The sequence below is a fragment of the Zootoca vivipara genome, chromosome 8 (genome assembly GCF_965207765.1).
Source record: "Zootoca vivipara chromosome 8, rZooViv2.hap1.1, whole genome shotgun sequence".
Classification (NCBI taxonomy): domain Eukaryota; kingdom Metazoa; phylum Chordata; class Lepidosauria; order Squamata; family Lacertidae; genus Zootoca; species Zootoca vivipara.
The window spans coordinates 5,377,546-5,394,920 of record NC_142591.1 but is presented as its reverse complement, the minus strand read 5'-3'; the positions used below and the strand labels follow the sequence as shown (position 1 = coordinate 5,394,920).

General features: G+C 41.3%; 1 protein-coding gene across 3 annotated transcripts; it reads right to left on the bottom strand.

The window, feature by feature from the left end:
• Positions 1-452: 452 nt before the first annotated feature.
• Positions 453-14,447, bottom strand: LOC118079321 (protein diaphanous homolog 1). 3 transcript variants are annotated; one of them, XM_088675060.1, is made up of 6 exons: positions 14,049-14,447; positions 5,063-5,126; positions 4,178-4,813; positions 3,577-3,685; positions 2,768-2,886; positions 453-1,807 (listed from the first exon to the last, which is right to left on the bottom strand). In XM_088675060.1, the coding sequence occupies exons 3-6, from the start codon at positions 4,300-4,302 to the stop codon at positions 1,687-1,689; spliced, it is 474 nt and encodes a 157-aa protein (XP_088531186.1). In that variant the 5' UTR covers positions 4,303-4,813; positions 5,063-5,126; positions 14,049-14,447; the 3' UTR covers positions 453-1,686. The 3 variants fall into 3 exon arrangements, with proteins under 3 accessions (XP_088531186.1, XP_034959311.1, XP_088531187.1); XM_035103420.3 differs by having other exon boundaries at positions 4,178-4,317; XM_088675061.1 differs by lacking the exon at positions 453-1,807 and adding an exon at positions 2,316-2,387 and having other exon boundaries at positions 2,710-2,886; positions 4,178-4,317.
• Between the last annotated feature and the right edge of the window lie 2,928 nt (positions 14,448-17,375).

The following is a 17,375-nucleotide window of genomic DNA, read 5'->3' as shown; positions in this document are numbered from 1 at the left end:
TTCTCAGCTGGACAGCTGAACTTCATAGAATCATAGAATTGGAAGGGTCACCAATGGTCATCTAGTCCAACCCCCTGCTATGCAGGAATCTCAATTAAAGCATCTATAACAGATCCAACCTCTGCTTAGAAAACTCAAATGATTTGCATCACCACTGGGACATGTGCCCTTTTCCTGATGAAAATTCCCCTTCCCTTTTTGCCCTACGCAGCAAAACATGAAGCTACGGATCTCTAGGTTTTGCCCTGTGGGACAAAAAGCATTATGGACGTTTTTTTAAATCAGGAAAATGTTGGGAGCTTTAAATACCCACCCATCCATACTGCTATTTGTTGTTGTTGTTGTTGTGGCTTTCCCAATGGTAACATCAAATCTGACTCTCAGATTCATTTATGAGCCAGGCAGCGAACTTTAAATATTTATGAAAGTGAAGGAAAAAACAGAGCCAGCTATTCATCTCTGTTCAATAAACAATTTAATTCCCAATATATTATAAAGCAGGAAATAAGTGTATTAAGGGAAGTAACAGGGTAATTTGAGTGAGGATAAAGTTTGAAAGAAACACACGTTGGTTACATATAGCAAGTGTTCAAAAATAGCATAACATTTAGTTTATATTCAACACAAGTCCTTTCCAACATTCAACAAAACGGGGACTCTCAACTGGAGTCAACACGGAGTCAACACGGCACAAAATTCAAAATCCAGCCAGGTGAGAGCTTGTTTCCAAAGAGGCAAGCTGGACATCCTGACCAGCAGATGCCATATTATGGGCAGGAAAGAGGTAAGAGCTATGAGGCATTCAACTCTGCTCTCAGGTCCTGGCCACTTAACAATTTATATATATACATATTCCCCAAATGGAACAATTGATCAGGAGGGGATAAATAAATGCACAGGGAGCGTATGTTTACCCTGTTTTTGTATTTTAAAGGGCTGCCAATAACACTTACTGTTTGGAATCTGTTTTCAAAGTGTTGGACACAATTTTAATTTGATTTTTATTAGAAAGGAGAAGGTAAAGCAGAGCAGAATAAAAGCTAAGATCACCTTTTCATCCATAAGCAGGGGAAATCAAATCTGTCCCCAGACAAATTCCAACCCTGGAATGTCCCCAGATTTCATTAAATGTCCCCGGGAAACGTGGCAGCGGCAGTCTCAGCAGCCCGGAGCCAGCCTGGTAGCACAGTTGGCTCTGGAGTCTGGCTGGCTTCAGGAGCTGCTTGTGCACATCATACAGGGACTTCTGGCAAGGAAAAGTAGTGGGGGCCGTAAGCAGGCGTACCTAGGTTCCCTTGTGCCCTTGGCAAGGAGCTGTATTGGTGCCTCCAAAGCCAGGGAAACCATGGAGCAGAAACTCAAAATGTTTGCTTTTCAATACCTTTGGTGCTCTGTCAGTGACTTCTGCAGCCATCGGGGTCTGCTCTGCTGCTGCTGCTGCTGCTGCTGCTGCTGCTGCTGCTGCTGCTCCTACTCCACTGGTCGGTCTGCCTGCCTGCCTGCCTCCCTCTGCTCATTGCTTTACCTCCTGGCCACTCTGAGTCCGAGTGGAGAGGCACAGTTTTTGTGCCCACCTGGGTCTGCTCTCTTGGCAGAGGCCAATCAAACCACTAGGTACATCCCTGATCACTGTCATCCACATACTGCCAGCACCACCTTTTGTGAATCAAGAGCAGTTTCCCCTCTTTACCTGGCCTCATAGTCATTGCGGACTAGCAGGAGATGCTGCAGAATAGAAAGGAGATGCTGCTCTGCTTTAGAGTCCTTTACTGTATTGTGCAGAATCTGGAAAACTTCATTGAAATCAGTGGAAATCAATGGTTAAGGATGCAAAAGCTACTTTGAAGAAACACACATGAACTCCCCTGGGAGAGCTGGTCTATCCCCTTAGACTTATCCACCACCCTCTCAACTTACACACCAATCATAAATGACTTCTACAAAACTGTATGCAATACACTTTCACCAGCAGTAAAACCTTGCTTTTACCACCATAGTCTGGCTACAAGCCTTTTGTACAAGACTTAAAACAGCTCAAATAGACAGATCATGGGAGATACCACAACTTTGGGTCCCAGGAACTAACTGTTTAGGATTCAACACATTTCCAGTCATTCTTCCTCAAGGTGGCTTACCTACCCCTACTCCTGAACACAATCTAAGAGAGATTCCCATTGTGGGTTTGGCTACAAGTGGGCATTTAAAACAGAGATTCCTTTTGGGGCGCTCTGTTTTCGTGAATACATTTGCATATTTCAGGTGCACTCTGATGGCCAAGCGCACAAATAATCACTCTTAAAACATTGTTTCTCATGATGCAGTTCTTCAAATCCAGGCACCAAACCTTTCCCACTAGTCCTTTGTTCTTTTCCTCTACCCTTCCACCAGCTTCGCATCTCTCTCTCCTTCCCAGAGGCAACTAGCCCCTCAGTGCCATTGCCTCTGTGTAAGGGAAGCCTGCGGTTGCTGTTGGTTTTAATTTATTCATGCATAAGAGAAACAGCCTCCCTTCCTTCCTAAGTTTACCCCCAGCTATCAAAGGCTTCATCTTAAACTAAACAGAGAGTGGATGCAGGTTGTGGACACAATGCCATATTGATTAGCTGTTCCGACGAAATACGGAACCAGGCCAGAACAACATGTTACAAGTTAAATGCTTTTAATATGTATGGCACTTCACAAAGTATAAGGGGATGGATCCCTGCCCCAAGAAGCTTATAATCTAAAATTAGCACATCTCTCTTCTAGCTACTCAGAAGAAGGATATTCCATTTCAATGCGAATCTCCTCAAAGCGGTTTTTGAGTTCTGCAGAATCTTCTTCAGCATATTCTTCGAATAGCAAGAGGTGCACCAGCAGTTCCTCATTGTCTTGAGCATGCAGCTCCTACAGAGGATACAACATTAAAGTCATCACCATCCTCATTTCTGGAGTTCCAGTTCTGTACTCTATGGAGGATATCCTATTGCTGGCCAACTACAGCGGTACCTCTGGTTGCGGACACGATCCGTTCCGGAGTGTCATTCACACCCTGAAAAGTCCGCAACCAGAGCAGTGCTTCTGTAAACACTTCGGCGTTTGCAAGATGAAAAGACGCAACCTGAAGCGGACACAAAATGAGGTATGACTGTACTGGTTCTTTCTCTCTTTCACACACATGGCCAGTAATTAACTGGAACCATCTGAGAACAGATACAAATGAAGGAATACAGTACCATGCTCCACAATGGTCCTCTTCACATCTGCCTCCACACATACAATGAACGTGGAGAGGAAGGCAAAACCACATCTCACTGAGCCCAAACACCCATGTGTTCAGCAGAACACAGGACAAAAAATGCCTCTATGCATACAGTGGAACTGACTCACTCACAAACACACTCACTCACTCACTCTTAACTCATACCAAAGCAGCACAAAGAAGTCCAAGATGCTGGTATAATAAGTAGCAAATTCAAGACATAAGTACCAGTATAGACAAAATGAGGACTGAGAAGTAATAAAGATGTATCAGCAAAAGCTTGAGGTCTGCAGAAGTACAGAAACATCTTTTTTGCTGCAGGCCCTACTTATTACCTTTAATGCCACTGAGGTGTCACTCTTCAGGCCATCCAAGATGGGTTTGAATCGTTCCACTTCATCCATTTCTGCTCGTTGTGTCAATGCCACCAGAACTTGCTCATGCCTATGTAAGAGTAAGGAAAACAAATCAGGAACAGATTATCTGACAGTGCAATGCTAGCCATGTCTACTTGCTAGACACAATGAGTTGAATGAGATGCACTCCCAGGTGCTTTCAAGATGGCAGTCTGACTTTCATACGCTCACAACAGGAAACTATGTAAGAGTTTGATCAATTGTGCATCTACAGTATTAAAATTTCTAAAAACTGTTAAGAACCAATGTTGCCTTGGATCCAGGGGACAAAAACCCTCCCAAGCAATATGGAGTAAGATGTGGGGCTTCAAAGTGGGAATGACCCCAAACCTTACACAAGCTTTGTTCAGCTTGTGCTTCTTAGGCTTCAGGCCGTTGTGCAGATTACATGCACATTAAAACTTGCAATTTAGAAGTAGCCTTCCAGTTTTTAATGTATTTTGGAAAGGATCCCAAGTGCTAGACTGCCCACCAATGAAATACAACTAAACCAAAAGATAAATCACCTATAGTCACTTACATATCCACAGGCTGAGGCAGAATGCAGAGGGCAGACAGTAGCGTGATAGCATCAATCATCATGGATGGGACTTTGGGGTTAACTGCTCTTGCCAAAAGCAGGATCCCCTCCTCCGTTTCAAGCATTGTCTTAATTCCAAACTAAAAAATAGGGGGGGGGGGACACCCACTGAGTGCATGCACATACAGAAAGGTTGTCAATGCCACAGGAAGAAAGTAAGGCAACTGTCTAACTTGGGAAATAGGTGCAAGGGGGGGGGGCAAGCCCCCCAAAGCTGACATGTGCAAAAGTGATGTGGGGAAGATCCCATAAGTGTGCAAATTTAAGAAGGGGAGCATCTCAACTGAGAGTAATCACACTGGAGGTTTCTCACCCTTAATCTAGAAGTTCATTTATAATTCATCTCTCCTCTCCTCTAAGTTTTGATGGGCTTTAACCTATATATATATTAGATTAGATTCCTCACACTATTTCCCTCTTATCTTCAATTCTGTTGCTTGTTTAATTTACAGCTCTTTATTGTGATCAAGTTTCTCCTTCTTTCTTCCCTCCTTGGCTTCATCTTGCTACCTTCCTTCCAATACAATATGGTTCCTATTTTCTTTTTCCCCAAGTATATTTATTGATTTTATAAAACTGAAAAAAAGAAAAACATATAAAACAGAAAAACATAAAAATACAATACAGAATCACATAAAGCACAAAACATGAAAATACAAGATACAAAAAACTGAAGAGTGGTCTAGCTTCTTGAGCAATTGTTAAGAATTGTGTTCTTAACCACCACCCTCATTTTTCACTTGACTTTCTGAAGTTTGCCTACTGATTCTAAAAAAGTAAGAAATGGCAGCTCACAAAAATTTATGTTGAAAACAAAGGACATACCTTATCGTTCATGAAAGCTTTTAAGCATCTAATGATCTCATGTTTGATCCGGATGTCATATGGCCTAGCGGAGGATAGAGAAAACAATCTGATTATTTATGGCTATCGGTTCCTATACAATTATGTATAATTCTACCACTCCACTCAAAGAAGCTCCTGGTCCTTCTAATAATCCAGATATCAGGCAGCATTAAGAGCTGAAACAAGTTGTCCCAACCTTCAATAGAACTTTGGAGTGAGGAGAGGAGAGGGAGAAGGATGTTTGGAAAAGACTGTTTCCCTCAATCTGAGCTCCACTTTCCCCATCCACATACAGTATTTGCATCATTGGCCTAACTCAGCTCCTATATTCTCTTCTCTCAACCATGCAAAGCAAAACGTATTATGAAAGCCTGTTTGCAGGCATATGTAGAGATATCATTGTCCCATTTATCTTAAAATGCTCCACCACGAAACAAAATAATCTCATTAATTTCTTTATTGTATTTCTGGCATTTGAACTCTGCTTTTCAACCATTTAGGCTCCCAGAGTGATGTATGGAAGTGAGAGGTGAACCATAAAGAAGGCTGATCACTGAAGAATTGATGCTTTTGAATTATGGTGCTGGAGGAGACTCTAATCAAACTCTAATAAGACTTTCCCCCTTTGCACAGCCTCTATTCATTATGCAAGCTTAAAAATAGATGCCCAACCCCCCCCCCCAAAAGAGACAATTAGCTCCACCTCAGAAGTGGGAAAATTGGAAGGTCTAATCCAATTTAATTGGGCACAATACTCCCAAAATATAAAAATCAACATGAAGAAAAGGCTTGAAAATCAGGCAACGCCGGCTGTAGCAGGTCAACAAAGGCGTCAATCAAACGCAGATACCGAACCAATGGATATAAGGGAATTAATTCTAGGAATGAAAGCAGAGATTAATGAGAAAATGGACTCTATGAACGAGAAGTTAGATAATATGGAAAACAAAATTGAACAAAACTTGAAAAGAATTGAGGAAAATTCGAAAGCAATAATTGACCTGAACAAACAATATGAGGAGCTGCAAGAGAAAAATAAAGGGATAGAAGAAGTCACCCAGAGCCTGTCAACCAAAATGAGCAAACAAGAGGAAACAGCTAAAAAACATGCAGAGGAGCAGAGAGAACTGAAAAGGGCCCAAGAAAGAATAAGAGAAGAAATGCAGAAATTAAAGGATATGCAAGAGGCCACCTGGGATACAATTGCGATGCATGAACTTAAACAAAATGATTTGACATTGAGGTTTAGAGGTCTGAAAGAGAACCCAGAGGAAAATGTGGAAGACACCATAATTAAGGAAGTTGCAAAGTGGATGGAGTTACAAGAAGAGGATGTGTCTATATGTGTAGACAGAGCTTTCAGACTAAGAACGAAACAGGCAAAAGCTGGCAACTGGCCAAATGACTGTCTAGTCTTTTTGAACTCTAGAATATTAAGAGACAAAATAATGCAGCACAAAAAAACACAAAAGCTGAGGATAGAGGACAGAGACATTGTCATTATGAGGGAAATTCCACCAAGACTTTTGAGGAAAAGGTCGAAATACAAATTATTAGCAGATGCCCTGCAGAGGAATAACATTTACTATAAATGGGAGTTTCCTGAAGGGATAACCTTCACATACAAGCAGGTTAAGAGGAAATATACGACAGAATCACAGGTGGAAAAGTTCTGGAGAAAATATGCTAGTGCGTTAGGGGGGGGGGGAGGTTGTGGAGAAAAAGAAGAAGAAAGGAAAATCGGAAAGTGAAGAAGAAGAAGATTAGATTAAGAATAAATAAATAATTACGATAGGGAAGGAAGAGGATAGATGTTCTACACTTGATCTATAACCCAAAGCTAGTCAGGAGAGTGAGCAAAATGATATGAGAAAGGAAGATTTTAGATAATGAGTGGTTGGTTATGGTAATTTTGGTAATTTCGTGTTGTTTTATTTAGATTATTTCTTTTTTGTATGTTTCTTTTCTTGTGAATATTATCTTTTTTCTGATGATGTGTTTACTGAGAAAGTAATTTTATTGTAGATTTTGTTGTATGTAGAGAAAGAATAAAGGTAATTGGTATAAAGTATATTTGGTGTCAGGGAGATTAAGATTGGAAAGTGCGGAAAATGGATTTAAGACTTACCTCTTGGAACGTGAACGGATTAAATAGCAAATTAAAGAGAAATAGATTGGAGCGCCTGCTGATAAAAATGAAATCAGATATAATATGCCTGCAGGAGACGCATATAGCAAAGAAACACCGCAGATTATTGGTGAATAAGAAATTAGGATTGGAATTTATATCCTCAGACGCAAATAAGAAAAGGGGTGTCGTATTTTACATTAACCCCAAATTAAACCCAGAACAACTATATAAAGATAATGAAGGAAGAATTATGATCCTAAAAATCAAAAATAAATTAGAGAAAATAATTTTAGTAGGGATTTATGCGCCTAATCAGAATAAGTCAAAATTTTACCAGAGATTGGAGAATGTGATGTTAGAATATAGTGACCAAAAAATTATTCTTATGGGGGATTTAAATGGGGTAATATCCACCGAACTGGATAAGGTGAACAAAGAGAGGAAAAACAAAAAAGAGGGGCGTCTCCCAGAATCCTTTTTTCAATTAATAGACAATCTGGATTTGCAAGATGTATGGAGGCGTAAACACCCCACCCAAAGAGAATTTACATTTTACTCGTATCCCCAAAATTCAGAAAGTAGAATAGACATGATCTGGGCGACTAAGGATTTGATGTTAAGATGTAAAAAAGTAGAAATTTTGCCCAAAACAATATCGGACCACAACCCAATAGAGATGGAAATAATTGGCGCAGAGAAATGCATTAAAAGGTGGAAGCTAAATGAATTTTTATTGGAAGATGAAAGGATAGTTAAGAAAGCAGAGGAGACAATAAGAGAATTTTTTCAGATAAATTTGAATCAAGAAAATAATTTAAACACAGTTTGGGATGCTGGGAAGGCTGTCTTCAGAGGGTTCTTCATTAGTCAAAATAGTTGGAAAAAGAAAGAGAGAGAGAAGAAATTAGAAAATCTTTTGAAAGAAATTAGGAAGAATGAGAGAGAATTAGAGAATACGAGGAGCAAAGACAAAGAGGATATGAAAAGGAACATTAAAGTATTACAAAGTCAAGTCTCTATGATTTTAGATGATGAAATAGAAAGGAAAATAAGATATTTGAAACAAAAGAGTTTTGAGCATTCCAACAAGGCAGGAAAATACCTAGCCTGGCAATTAAAGAAAAAACAAAAAGAAAGGACGATAGATAAAATAATAAAGGAAGGGAAAATAATAGAAGACCCAAAAGAAACTGCAAAACACTTTGTACAATTTTACGCCAATTTATACAAGGAAGGAAAGCTAGATCAAACTAAAATTGACGAATATATTAAAAACACAGATATATTAAAAGTTGATGAGAGGGGAGTGAAATTATTAAATGAACAAATAACAAAGGAGGAGATACAAGGAACAATTAAAAGAATGAAATCCGGCAAATCCCCAGGGACAGATGGAATCTCGGCAATATTTTACAAAACATTTATAGCAGTATTGATTGACCCCCTGCATAAATTATTAAATGAAATTTTAGAAAAAGGAACAATCCCGAAGACATGGGAAGAAGCATACATAGCTCTCATCCCAAAGCAGAACTCGGACAAAAATCAAATACAAAACTTCCGGCCCATTTCATTATTAAATAATGATTATAAGATCTTTGCAGATCTGATAGCCAATAGAATGAAAAAAGTATTGAAGAATATGATAAATAAAGACCAAACAGGATTTCTCCCAGAAAGATTTATGCATAATAACATCAGGAATATCATCAACATCTTAGAACATTTAGGCTTGAGGTTTAATAAAAAGGTTGCCTTTCTGATGTTGGATGCGGAGAAAGCCTTTGATAAAATTTCATGGACATTTATGAAGAGGTGTATTATAAGGTTGGGATTTGGAGAGAAAATTATAAAAGGAATTGAGGCAATTTATAAATCACAAAGTGCCAAGCTAATAATAAATAGTGAAATATCTGAGGGAATTCATATACGGAGGGGGACGAGGCAGGGCTGCCCATTATCCCCGCTATTATTCATTTTATGTCTGGAGTTTTTGTTGAAAAATCTAAGGGAAGAAACTAGGATAAAAGGCATAAAAATTGGCAAAGATATACACAAGGTTAAGGCGTTCGCGGATGACGTCATAGTCACTGTGGAAGATCCATTAGAGAGCATCCCAAAAACTATAGAAAAAATTAGAAAATTTGGTGAATTAGCAGGATTGGATATAAATATGAAAAAGACAAATTTGCTAACCAAGAATATGACAAAAGAGGAAGATAGGCAATTACAAGAAATAACAGGATTGGAGGTAGTAAAGAAGACTAAATATCTGGGAATATGGATAACAAATAATACAAACAATTTGGTTAAAGATAATTATATTAAAGTTTGGAAAGAAGTCAAGAGGGATTTGGAAAATTGGAACAAATTAAATTTGACGTTATTAGGTAAAGTGGCTGTAGTTAAAATGAACGTCTTGCCGCGAATGCTTTTCTTGTTTCAAATGTTACCGATATTGGGTACGGGGAATAACATATTTAAACAATGGAAATCGGATTTGACGAAATTTATTTGGAGCAATAAAACAGCTAGGATAAAACATAAATTATTAACGGATTCTAAAGAAAGAGGGGGGCTAGCCTTGCCAAATCTTAAATTGTATCACGATGCGGCAAGTTTTTTATGGTTAAAAGATTGGATAACCTTAAAAGACCATGAATTATTAGACTTGGAAGGAATTGACAATAAATTCGGCTGGCACGCTTATTTAATAGATGGGAAGGTAAGAGTTCATAAAGGGTTCAACAGCCATTTAATCAAAAAATCCCTTTTAAAGACCTGGGAATGTTATAGAAGGCTGCTGGAACCCAAAACGCCGAATTGGGCATCACCAATTGAAATAATTACAATCAAGAAGGTAAATTCAAACGGGAAATGGGGGAGATATACAGATTTACTGCAAGAACAGGAAGGTAAACTCAGATTGAAAAAATATGAAGAAGTAAAACAACATTTAACAGGGTGGCTGCAGTATTGTCAGATAAATAGCAGATTTAAAGAGGACTATTTTAAAAACGGCTTCCAGAATGAACCATCATTATTAGAAGTTAACTTGTTGCAAGGGGATCGGAAAGTTATAAACAGGATGTACAAAGTATTATTGGAGTGGGATTTAAAGGATGAATCCGTAAAGGAAACAATGATTAACTGGGCGATAGATCTGGGGAAACCAATCCTAATGGAGAGTTGGGAAAAACTTTGGAAATATTCGTGGAGATTCACGGCGTCAGAAACGATCAGGGAAAACATGGTTAAGATGTTTTATAAGTGGTATCTCACGCCGGTTAAAATTAAAAAAAATGTATAAAACCCATGATAATCTCTGTTGGAGATGCAAAAGAGAGGTAGGGACATTTGTGCATATATGGTGGCACTGTGATAAGATTAAAATATTTTGGAATGCAATTTTGGAGGAATTGAAAAAGATATGTAAATATAACATTAAAAAAAACCCGGAATTTTTTCTACTAGGGATGTTGGGAGAGGAAATTAAAAAACAGGATGATGTACAGGTGGTATCAAACACCAGACAAAATATCAAGGATGTATAAAAATAAATCACCAATATGTTGGAGGTGCGAGAAGGAGATAGGGACCCAAATGCACATGTGGTGGAGATGCCCAGAAATAAATAAGTTTTGGAATAATATCTATGAAGAGTTAAAGAAAATGCTGAAGTGTAAGATCATAAAGAAACCAGAACTGTTTCTGTTGAATATAATACCAGAGGATATCAAAGATGCAAGTAGAATTTTACTTATGTATGGTATTGTAGCTGCGAGGGTCCTTATCGCTAGAAAATGGAAAATTAAAGACGTACCAAATATAACAGATTGGCAAATCTTAATGAAGGAGTATGCACAGCTTGCTAAAACCACTGGGAGAATTAGAGGTCAAACAAAGCAAAAAGTAAAAAAGGAGTGGAGGATTTTTGAAGATTATATAAATTCATCCAAATAACCAAATCCCGATAGCAGAACAGAATTGAACCATGTCGAAATTTTAGGGATAAGGAAATGTTGATAAGAACTTAAGTGTGAATTTAAATGGGTGTATATAATTTACACAGGATATGATTGGAAGAACGCTCTTCTTCTTCTTCTTCTTTTTTCTTATTTTTTTTTTTTCCCCTTTCCTTTTTCTTTTTCTTCCTATATAATCTCCCTATATAATTGTTTTTGTTTCAATTCCCTCCTCTTTCTTTCCCTTGTATTTTTATTTCCTATACATTTGACATTCCTCTTTTCTTCTTTTTCTCTCAAATGTGGATTCCTTTATATGTAAAAGGGAGATGTACCAATTTCCTGTATGTGTTTTTGAAAATCTTTTGTGTTTCTGCAAATTTGTATGGCTTTTAACATTTGAAATAAATAAAAATTATTTAAAAAAAAAAAACAGGATGAGAAAATATGTTTATACGCAACGGCAGCTGCAAGAATTCTATTGGCGAAGTATTGGAAAAAGGAAGAAACTCCCAACATTAAAGAATGGCAGGAAAAATTATTAGGGTATATAGAATTGGATAGACTAACAAATGTAATAAGGGGAGGGAGCTGGGAAAAATCGGCGAAAAATTGGAGGAAATTTGGAGAATATCTTAAAAAACAGTGCCCCATGATAAAAACTTGGATTTGCTTTTAACACCTCGCAAAGAGTGAATTCAAAAAAAAACACAAAAGAAACAATGCAATAAATATTAAGCTATTAACCCGGGAAGAGGACAAGCGGAAGTCGGTTAGTAGGTGAAGGGGGATTAAGTATGAATATTGTGTGTACATAGGAATTTATGGAATATAAGTATTATAAGCATTACAAGAAGATACAGGTATTGATATATGGGCTAATTTACATTCAAATTACACATCAGAATATAGATTTTGATTCTATTTTAGATTTAAGTTTTGATATTAATTTCGTGTTATGTTTTACGTTACGTTATAATTTTTGTTATGATATGATTTAATTCTAATTTGTATTTGAATTACGATTTATTGTTATTTAGACACCGTTAGGCTCTTTTTTTGTATTTATATATGTATTCGTTTGTGTGTTCGTTTTTTTTCTTTTTTTCTTTTTTTTCTATTTTCTTTGTATTTTTAATGTGTGTTTTTCTTTGGTATCTTTTCTGTGTGCTTGTGTATTTTAATCTCAATAAAGTTTATTTAAAAAAAAAGAAAAAAAGAGAGAGTTGCATGGACTGCAAGAAGATCAAACCTCTACATTCTAAGGAAATCAGCCCTGAGTGCTCACTGGAAGGACAGATCCTGAAGCTGAGGCTCCAATACTTTGGCCACCTCATGAGAAGAGAAGACTCCCTGGAAAAGACCCTGATGCTGGGAAAGATTGAGGGCACAAGGAGAAGGGGACGACAGAGGATGAGGTGGTTGGAGTGTTCTCGAAGCTACCAAAATGAGTTTGACCAAACTGCGGGAGGCAGTGGAAGACAGGAGTGCCTGGCATGCTCTGGTCCATGGGGTCACGAAGAGTCGGACACGACTAAACAACAACAATAGCATAAGAAACAAAGTCATCTGAGAATTAGCATCTTCCACACCAGAGACACACAAATTCTACAGGTAGCCTACTTGAAACATAAAGGCACATATGAAACCACCTTATTTAACCCAGCATTTTCCTACTCTTAGCAGCTCCTCTGAGGGCCTAAAAAGCAGAGGGTCTTTCACAACCTCCTGCCCTCCTGCGAGGTCCTTTTAACTGAAGAGGGAAAGATCAGAAACCGGAGTCTCTTCTATATGAAAAAACTTGGCTCAACCCCACCATCCAAAATCAAGCCAGCCCTCTTCCTGATCCACCCTCTTCCTGATCCACACACACACACACAGAAACTAATGGCACCTAAATATTGCTTATTGGTGTCGGTCAGGTGCCTTTCACTGTATACTTTTTGGTGCCTACTGAAGACCTTCCTATTTAGAAGCAAGCTGTAACGAAAAAACGCTAGGATGATGTATTTGGTCACAGCCTGGATGTATAAGGGTTAATGCATCTCCTACCCTGAGTTACATCACATGCTTGTGGGGGCGGGGTTACGAACATTCTATGAGGAGAAAAGAGCGGTTATGACAGTTGGGAGAGAGAGGGAGATGAAGCAGGGGAGGGTAGAATAGGTTTATAGAGTAGTGTTAGGTGAGGAATTGGTGAGGTTTGAAGTTACATGTTTAACAAGAACAGTTCCACTGAAACCACATGCTTGTACACATGAACAAAAGTAGAGGACTTTCGTCACACAAGCCTACTCAGGTGTTTAAGAAAACCTGCATGAGGGGTTGTTGTTTTCCTTTAGGAAAAAAATCTGTCTCAGTCTATTCTATTCTGCTTTCAAAACTTGCCGTGTGTGTTTTACAGTCATGGTTTGGCAATCGTAAAGAAGCGACGGCTTTCTTATTCTGCCTGTTTTTTGGCAGACCACTCTTGTTTTCCAATTAATTCTCACGCATGCACGCCCGCACCCAAAGGAAACGGAGCGGGGTCAGGCAGGGAGCCCTGCACGTGCGGAGGGGAAGGAAGGGAGAACTTCTGCCGGGCACCGCCAGCTCCAGCAGGGCTGAGAGGGACGGATCCGGCATCCCCCTCTCCCCCCGCCCGAGGGAGATGCCGCCGGCGGGACACCTGCGCGGGCGGCGCGGGGAGGGAGCCGGAGGCCGGGGCCGCTTCTGCCTGCCTTTCCCCGGTTAGCGCGGGACGATGCAGAGGAGGCGGCAGCCGCGGGCTCCGAAACGCCCGCCGGGCGGGCAGGTGCGGCCACGGCAGGTCCTTCCTTCCTTCCCCCTCCCCGCCCGGACCGGCCACCTCAGTCAGGAGGACACTCACGAATTTCTGGGACTTCCCGCCTCCTCCTCCGGGGTCTCCTCCAGTCACGGCCGCCGAGGGGGCCTCGTCTGCGGGGATCTTGCTCTTCTTCCTCTCGCGGCCGGTCCCGCGCGCGGATCCCCCGTCGCCGCCCTCCATGGCGGGGCGCGAAGTCCGCCGCTCGCCGCCGCGAACAGGACGGGGGGCAGCTCGGATCTCCTATCCCGGCGCAGTCCGTCAGGGAGTCAATGAGCGAGCGAGAGAGGGAAGGAGAGAGGGAGGGAGGAAGAGGCAGAGCGAGGAAGGCAAGCGACTCCTGACAGGAACGGCACTCGACGCCCACCCGACGGGACCTCTCAACGGACGGGCAGCCGTGCCTGCCGAACTCCGCCTCAGCCGGGTTCCGCCCTCCGTCACAGTGGCTCGCTCCGAGCGCCGGCCCGCCTCCCAGGAAACAGGCGCCCCGCCCACCGCGGCGACGTCGCCACGTGAGACGCAGCCACGCCCCTCGGCTCCTCGTGCACCTCACCCACACCAGCGGGAGTAAAAGGCGGTTGGTAGGAAACCAGGAGAGCACAGAGATAGGAAAATGTTTTAGAAGGGGGACATACGCGCTCGGATAAACAACTTCCAAGATCCTTTCGGCGGTATCTTTCTCTCTCTCCTTGCCTGCCAGTCGTTCTCTTCTACTGTATACTATGGAGAAAGACGCAGACAAGGAGCTCTCTCAAGGCAGTATCAGGCACATGGACCCTTTGAATTCCTTTCCTTGGGGGTTTACCTGTCTCAGAAGATAGAGCCAGGTACTTCCCTCCCCTTTGCCGGCACATCGGATTGGAATGTCTATCTTCCAAGATAGAGCAAGGTCAAGGAACAAAGACACTCTGGAATCTGTTCAATTCCAGATAAGGCGCTCCTGCTGTTGCCAGGATGTCAGGATGATCTGACTTTAAAGATTCTGTTCTGTGCATCAGTTGGCAAAAGGTTGGTCTCCATCTCCACCACGTAAATATGCAATTGTCTGCGGACAAACGCCGGCTCCCTTGGCCTATAGAGCGAGATGAGCGCACAACTTCAGAGTCGTCTGCAACTGGACCTTATGGTCAGAGGTACCTTCACTATCTAGCTAATCTAAGGTTACCAGACGTCCCCATTTCCCAGGGACAGTCCCTGGATTTACAAATCAGTCCCCTGACAAAATCCACTGAATTCGACTGAAGTTGAAAAGTGTCCCTGGATTCATCCCTGGAAAAAAATCTGGTAACCTTATACTACACCATCCAAAATTAATCCCTGGCCCTGTTAAATCAAAGACTGGAGTTCTGGGGAACTCAAAAGCTTTCCACAATTCTGCGTCACTTTGCTTGGTTCTAATAAAGGTTTTGCCCAGCTGGATTATGAAATGCTTTCTTATGGTCACTGAAGACAAATACTTCCCGCACCTCCTTTGACAGCTGGTCAGCCCAAAACACAAAGCAGCTCAGATGTATTGCAACCTGTGGAAACTTTATCAAAATGCAAGCAGATAACTCTGGCTGAAGCTCTTGCAAGCAGACACTGCAAAATGTAAGATTTGCCCTATGATTAGAAGGCTCCTCCCTTGCCAGCGACCTAAATGAAAGAGGAGCATTTGTACAAATAACATCTGTCCACGAGGTGGTGCTAATCTGCCACAAGTGACAAGGCTGGGCATGAATCATTTTCTCATATAAAGAGGAGGACAATGTCATTTTGTCTATTACTGCCAGCCCACACAGTACAACCTGGGGTGCATGGATGTGGTGTAAGGGCAGTTACTCAGAAAACGATCTGACAACTGGTCTCTTGTTGTTTGCCAGATATCGCCCAAAATTATTTAGAAACCTCTTCAAAATCATAGTGTGCCTTTTAAAAAGTACTACAATGGCAGAAAAGAAGCTTTGGGAGCTGCAGTTGGGATCAAAAGAGCAGGCGGAGATCAATGGAACTGGCAGGACCAGTGAGGTCGGAGGTGGCCAATGCAAATATTTAGCACAAAGCATCTTCCTTTGGTTCAGGAGTGCCTGTTGTCACAGTTGCTTCTCTGCTGGAAGAAAGGTTGTGTGGCCCCCATTCTCTCCTTACCACCCTCCGTTATGAAGAACAGCCAACATTGCAGTTCACACCTGTTTCATCACAGTTCAGAGCTGCTGTCACAATTTCTAGTGTAGGTTCATACCACAATAACTACCCAGTAAACCCAATTGCATTCCCTGGGGATTGCTCCAAGTGTAACTTGACTTGATTAGCCTTTAATGTGCTTCACAGGACTGTTCACAAAGGACCCGCAAAAATTCAAGACCTATGCAAAACTATTGTCGTCGTCCCCGCCCCCCCCCCCGGCTAATTCTCTTCTCTGTCTTCTTTCCAGAATGTGGAATAAAGTAGAGGAATATTAAGTGGACCAGCAGCCTCCCCCCCCCCATAACAAGGGGACTTGCCAGAAGTCAAACCAAGGTGGCAGCAGCCAGAACAGGGTCCGGGGTCAACAGACTCTTAGGGCCTGGTTGTGTAGGTGTCACTTCCCACTCACAGCACAGATTCTTGATTCAGAAATATCTACCAGGCCAAGGGCGGTATATAAATTTGATAAATATAATAAATAAATGGAATGTCTTGGCCATGCAGTAGCAATATTTTGGGGTTGGGATTGGCTGAGCAGTGCCTGGAACTGGTCAGACACAGATTGACAGGAATGACTCCAGGAGCCCCTCTAAGTTTAAACAGAAGTACAATGGGGGGCAGGAAATATAGTTTTAAATTTGGGGGGGGGGACATTTTTGTTTGTTTGTTTGTTTTTGCTTGTAACTTCCCCTGCTTTCCTCCAATGAGCCCAGCCTTGATTCCCTTCTTCTCACCTGTCTGCTCCAACTCTTCCCCATCCTGAAAGAAGCGCAGAGAAGAACATTTTCAGGACATCCCCCTGCTTTGGAGTGAGGCAGCTGCGTATGATACTATGTTATAATATTATATATTATTAATTTATACTCCGCCCTCCCCCTCCCCCCGAAGACAAGGGCTCAATGAAGCTTACAGATAAAATAAAAACCGCTAAAAACCTAGGGGTGAGGGGGAAACAATCATTAGAACAACTAAACATCAGCAATTAAAAACCGTAGGCTATAATAGTCATGGAAGTTGCTTTGGGAGCCTTTTTGGCTGGAGAGCGGGGTACTGATGCTCTAACATAAATAATATAAACAATATATATATGAGATCTATTAAAAGCCTGCAATAAGAACGAAGTGCGCGGCCCCTGGCATTAACAGAACAGCCCGTTCCCGAAAGGCAGCGCAGCGCTCAGCGCAGCCACCTCCTTTGACCTTTCCA

What these genes read in the sequence shown, in the direction of transcription:
- LOC118079321 (XM_035103420.3), bottom strand. An exon ending in CTGCCTCAGCCTGTGGATAT is followed by an intron (nt 3,686 to 4,177) that starts GTAAGTGACTAT and finishes ACTCTTACATAG; the next exon opens with GCATGAGCAAGTTCTGGTGG. An exon ending in ACACCTCAGTGGCATTAAAG is followed by an intron (nt 2,887 to 3,576) that starts GTAATAAGTAGG and finishes TATCCTCTGTAG; the next exon opens with GAGCTGCATGCTCAAGACAA.